This window comes from Salminus brasiliensis, chromosome 9 (assembly GCF_030463535.1).
Source record: "Salminus brasiliensis chromosome 9, fSalBra1.hap2, whole genome shotgun sequence".
In the NCBI taxonomy this organism is placed as follows: Eukaryota; Metazoa; Chordata; class Actinopteri; order Characiformes; family Bryconidae; genus Salminus; species Salminus brasiliensis.
Window position 1 is genome coordinate 3,945,037 of NC_132886.1, and position 6,163 is coordinate 3,951,199.

Genomic DNA, 6,163 nt, shown 5'->3' on the forward strand with positions numbered 1-6,163 from the left:
CTCCACCTCCATCTCATCTCCACTGTCTCCATCGAGCCCCGTGATCCAGCGCTCTGGGGGGTACGCCTGGAGGGTGAGCTGCAGCAACGTAGACAGTTTCCCCCATAGCTCCACTCTCTGATTCCTCTGCAGCTCCTGCACCACCTCCGCCAGGTCCAGCGGCTCCGACCCATCTTTCTGAAGAACCAGATATAAAAATAAATCAGCAGGTGAAGCAAGATGCATCAAAACGGTTCATTACCAGCACTCGTATCTCTACTTAAACACGACTTTACTATCTTACACCCTGCGAGAGGAGAGTCAGGATGCTCACTGCTATCTTCCACCCCTCCAACAGTCTATTTCCACTGCTTCCTCCTGCGTGGTTTAAACAGCAGCAGCGCTGCTTGTGAATATCTCTATGCTGAAGGGCGCGGTGGTCTCGAAATGAGGGGTGTTCAGGTCAGTTTCTGGAGTATTGCTGTGTATCTTGTCAGCGGAAAACACAGCAGGAGCTCCACTGACTGAAAACAGTCTAGACAGACGTTCATCAACAGTCAGACGTTCGTTGCTATCTCAGCAGTGAATTGTCAACACAGGCGCGTGCAGCCCGACGCTCGTACACCCCCTCACGCTTTACACCACTGAAATAGCAACCCGCCAAGGTCAGTCTGACCGCACCTGGCTCTTAAAGGGATGGCGAGAGACACGCTGATTAGTTTATTACTGCACGTTACGCCCCCCCCCCCCCCCCAAAAAAACACACCCATGATTCATTAAGAGACTCAGTACATGACTTTTGTGCGGTTCGAGCCGAGCAAGGCGAACTTTTCCTGTCGTTACCATAGCAACCAAAGAAACACCGACACGCCCCCTCAATCAAGCTGCATGGTTGACGGCTCACCTAATGATATAATAGGGCTTTAAAAAAATAAATAAATAAATAAATAGGTCCTATATGTCCAAATGTTTGTGGACACCCTTTTTAACTCATTCAGCTACTTTAGTTAGACACAGTTGCTCCAACAAAAGCAGGAGGAGCTCTTTTTTTTTAATTGCCTTGATAAAAATATTATATTATCTTATATATATTATTAATATTATATTTAATCTTTTAACCCCTAGATTTGCTAACGCAGAAACTGCTGTGAAGTACCAGTTCCGCAGGGCTCGGTTTTAGGACACTGAATAACTGAACAGGGTTTAAGGCGTTCATGTACCGATGAGAGTACAGTAACGTTAGTAACATCAAATTTGTGGCAATTTATACTAATTCCTTCCTTACTTTAAAGGTTGGTTTCTTATCAAAAGAAACAATGAATGAGCAGGTGTCCCAATACTTTTGTCCATATAGTGCAGATAAGTCAGCACATAATGGACGAATGGATTTTTGCTGAGCGGCCTTATATTCGTTGAAATCCTCAAATCTGAAACAGCTGAACTGTCTGAGGTTACCGGGGCGGCAGACGGGATACATACGTGTAATTTCACGAAGTTGAGAAAGTCCTGAACTTTGTCCTGATGAACGGAGTCCAGGAAGTCCTTTCTTTTTGACATCTTCTCGGCTTAAACCCGCAAGATTTCTGAGGGGGAGAGCAAACAGAGAGAGAACAAAATATAAAAATAACATAAAAACAAACTCGTTTAGCGTTTGTTTATTAAATAATTCTGAAAGTTAATGGAGAAGAAACTGAAATGAGGCGATTCTTCACAGAGCAGTACCTTTATAAACAGCCCCTGGAAACAGAACTGACACTGTGATATACACCGCAATATTAAACAACACGAATTTTCACCGGATTTCTCCAGAAGTCAATGATCCAGCACGTTGTGATATTAATAATCACCCTCTGTGCATCAAAGATTACAGTAAAATAAACAATACAGGTTAGATATGATCGGCCTCTGGTAGAGCTGTCATGGAAAATAAGAGCAGGGGGATTTTCGTTGTGGCACGACGTCAGAGCTGGGCATATCACTTTTATTGTTTTTAACAATTTTATCGTATTGTGATATATGTTGTTATCGTGGTAAAATATGCCTTTATGAGTGCATTGTGGATATCGTCAATGCTTATAGAGCACTGATTAACTGCACATTACATTAGAGAGTGTAATCAGTCTTAAATTCAACAGAGTGAAGCATATCTTGGGTAAAAAATACAGTACTCAGTATGGGAGAGTATTTGGACAGCAGTTTTTAAACATTCTATGCTGTTGGTGCATTTTGTCTACATGACAAAATATTGCGATACATATCGTAAATCATAAAAATGTCTTTAAATATTGTGATATATATATTTTCCCATATCGGCCAGCTCTACACAACATATTTACGATTTAATAAGCCTTGTGTGTATGTGTATATGTATACATACATACAATTATATATATATATATATATATATATATATATATATATATATATACACACATAATTATATATAATTATATATTTATACACATACACACAGACATATATATATATATATATACACACATTATAATTATATATATATATATATATATATACACATACATACATACATACACACACATATATACATATACACAGATATACACACACAGAAGCATAATATTTCTACAATAATTAGATATGATACCCAAGTCAATGTCAGGGACCTCTATTTATTTATACAAAAACTTAAACGCTTACAGTCCTACAATTTAGTAAAATTAGTAAATTACTATTTTTTGCTTTGTCTTATTTATGTTAAATGTTTCTTTAAATGTTTTATGTCTATTTTGTTGCACCTTGGTTCTGAGAATGCCGTAATTTCTATCCTGTGTTTGACAATAAAGCTGACTTTAAAAGCAGTGGAGTAGCAACCCATGCTTCCCATGGTACATTTATTTGTATTGTTATGCGTTCATGTCTGCTGCTGACATTGATGATCGTGTATTATATAGTTCCTTTAAATATTTCTCAAACATATATTCAAAAAAACATTATATATATACATAAAATATAATATAAAAAACAGCATTTCTCAAAGTTCCTAAAATTAGGAATATTTTTAAAGCTAAAGGCATATTTTTCCGAGCTAAAGTTCCCATTTTTAATTTAATTGACTGCAACAGTATTTGAGTCAGAGTCGGTATCGGTACCTTTATCAGCACCTGTATCAGTATCGGTGCATCCCTGCACTCCCGCACTGAATACAGTGCTTTCTACTCCACATCTGCAGCACTTCACCACCTTAAACCAGAATAATTATGCTTAGAAACGCGTGCTGTGTATAACGATAACAAAACTAATCACAATACCATAAAATATCGCCAGATTGCCCACAGCCCTGATTCTACCACACTTTTATTATTTATTATTATTTTTTTTTATTTAATAAAGTAAATCACGGCGGTCCGACAGCTAGTCGTTTATGACCCTTAAAAATGGGCTTCCACTGATACCAATAGTCAATAACACAGTTTGCAGCTTTCGAGAAAGACCCTCGAGAAAGACCCTCGAGAAAGACCCTCGAGAAAGACCCTCCCAGACTAGGCACTAGGGCCAGCACACACCCCCCTACATTCAGCATTAGTGACATTCGGCCTCCACCATTAACACATCCATACACACACACACACTCACTCACACACACACACTACAGATCAAACACACACACACACAGTAACCATGAGCACACACGTCCGGAGGGGTGGGCTGCCACTGCTGCAGAGCCCAGGCAGCAGAGAGGGTGAAGGGCTCTAGGGTGGCAGCTTGCAGAGCCCGGGTATCGAACCCAGTGCTGCAGTGGCCCTGAGGGGCCGGGAGAGCCCTGTCTTCACCTGACTTCACCCCCACCCCAAATATCAGAGGGTACACACTAATATACACATTAGTGTTTAGAGGCAGCTTAGCAGATGGTAGAGCGAGCATCACTCTGAACACTCCCTCCCTCTCTCTCTCTCTCTACGTTATGAATGGGGCACACTCAGCCAGTCAGAGGGGCTTAAGGGGCTTTCGGGAGGTCCAGCTCGCAGCTGTTCGGCGTGGATCAGGCAGTCGTGGCTCTATCAGCAGTATTATCGAATATTGATGATCAATAATAATGAAGGAGAGCCAAAAACAGAGACTTTACAAACTGCAAACTCGACTTTTACTCACTGAAGCTGCTGCCGACGGTCTGGAGACGAGCTACGACGAGGATCGCGAGGTTCCGGCGCTTTATCCTGAGCAGAGGGAGGAATCGGGGGTCGCAGGTCGGTCTGTTAGTAAACAGCGCGGCGCTCTCTCTCTCTCTCTCTCTCTCTCTCTAGGTCTCTCTCTATGTCGCTCTCCCTCTCTCTCTCTATGTCTCTCTCTATGTCGCTCTCCCTCACCGCTCAGCGCTTCCCGCCCGAACGCGTTCGAAATGCGCGATGACGTAGGAGCGACGTCAGATAACCACCACCACGACGACGACCACGACGAGCGCCGCCTGCCGGCCGGAGAGGAGCCTGAGCTCTGTTTCACATTAAACATCAATAAATCAACCAAATACATTCAGTTATAAATATATATTTATTTAAATATTCATAGTTTTATAATTGTCTTTATTTGTGAGAGGCTGAATTATAGTGTATTAATATTATTAATATTGTGTAATATTTGTAATTATAATTATTTTAATGTACACATGATATTTTTAAATACTATTATTTAAATATTTAATTATTTATTTTTTTTTTATTTTTTTTTTAAATTTAATTATTTAATATTTCCTTTTCTGTTTGTGTCTGGGGTTCTGGGGCTCTGGGGCTCTGGGGCTCTGGGTTCTGGGGCTCTGGGGTTCTGGGGCTCTGGGGCTCTGGGTTTCTGGGGCTCTGGGGTTCTGGGTTCTGGGGTTCTGGGGCTCTGGGGTTCTGGGGCTCTGGGGCTCTGGGGTTCTGGGGTTCTGGGGCTCTGGGGCTCTGGGTTCTGGGGCTCTGGGGTTCTGGGGCTCTGGGGCTCTGGGTTTCTGGGGCTCTGGGGTTCTGGGTTCTGGGGCTCTGGGGTTCTGGGGCTCTGGGGCTCTGGGTTCTGGGGCTCTGGGGTTCTGGGTTCTGGGGCTCTGGGGTTCTGGGGCTCTGGGGCTCTGGGTTCTGGGGCTCTGGGGCTCTGGGGCTCTGGGTTCTGGGGCTCTGGGGCTCTGGGTTTCTGGGTTCTGGGGCTCTGGGGCTCTGGGGTTCTGGGGCTCTGGGGCTCTGGGTTCTGGGGCTCTGGGGTTCTGGGCTCTGGGGCTCTGGGGCTCTGGGTTTCTGGGGCTCTGGGGCTCTGGGGTTCTGGGTTCTGGGCTCTGGGGCTCTGGGGCTCTGGGTTTCTGGGGCTCTGGGGCTCTGGGGTTCTGGGCTCTGGGGTTCTGGGTTCTGGGGTTCTGGGGCTCTGGGCTCTGGGGCTCTGGGGCTCTGGGGTTCTGGGTTCTGGGGTTCTGGGGCTCTGGGTTCTGGGGCTCTGGGGCTCTGGGGCTCTGGGGCTCTGGGGCTCTGGGGTTCTGGGCTCTGGGGCTCTGGGGCTCTGGGTTTCTGGGGCTCTGGGGTTCTGGGTTCTGGGGCTCTGGGTTCTGGGGCTCTGGGGTTCTGGGGTTCTGGGGCTCTGGGGTTCTGGGCTCTGGGGCTCTGGCTTCTGGGGCTCTGGGTTCTGGGGCTCTGGGGTTCTGGGGTTCTGGGCTCTGGGGCTCTGGGGCTCTGTTTATTATCTGTCTGTGGGTTTGTGTGGTCGCTCCTTCATCTTCACTCCTTCTTCAGTGAGTATCTGCAGGTGGAGGAGGAGGAAGGTCTTAATGGCTGGAGGCTGGACAGGCAGATTAGTGTAATTATGATTTTTTGGTAATAAAAATAACACAAAAACAGGCAGATTTTACTTGCAGAAGAGCACAGAGGAATGATGTCCACGAGAGGGCGCCACAATCCTGCTGAATCGACCTGAAGGAATTATATATATTAAAATATTAATATATATATATATATATAATTTCCTTCAGGTCGATTCAGCAGGATTTTGGCGAAGTTAAGATAGAATGATGATTATATTATATTATAATTAGTTTTTTATAAAAATTTGTTTCACTTAATTGTTCATTAATTTTACTATATATATATATTAAAATTAATATACAATTAAATTGTTTATTCATTTATTTTATTAATAACACATACTTGTTTATTACTTTTACTATATATATATATATACATATATGTATGTA

At 43.6% G+C, this 6,163-nt stretch overlaps 1 protein-coding gene across 1 annotated transcript in view; it reads right to left on the reverse strand.

Moving 5' to 3' along the window:
• ncapg2 (non-SMC condensin II complex, subunit G2) overlaps positions 1–4,172 on the reverse strand; it is a 48,674-nt gene extending 44,502 nt beyond the window's left edge. Inside the window, exons 1-3 of the mRNA XM_072688689.1 lie at positions 4,108–4,172; positions 1,459–1,562; positions 1–177 (exon numbers count right to left, since the gene is read on the reverse strand). The exon at positions 1–177 is cut by the window's left edge and continues 15 nt beyond it. Of these exons, the coding sequence (XP_072544790.1) occupies positions 1–177; positions 1,459–1,536 (255 nt within the window). The 5' untranslated portion in view covers positions 1,537–1,562; positions 4,108–4,172. The remainder of the gene's footprint in view (positions 178–1,458; positions 1,563–4,107) is intronic.
• Positions 4,173–6,163: the final 1,991 nt, after the last annotated feature.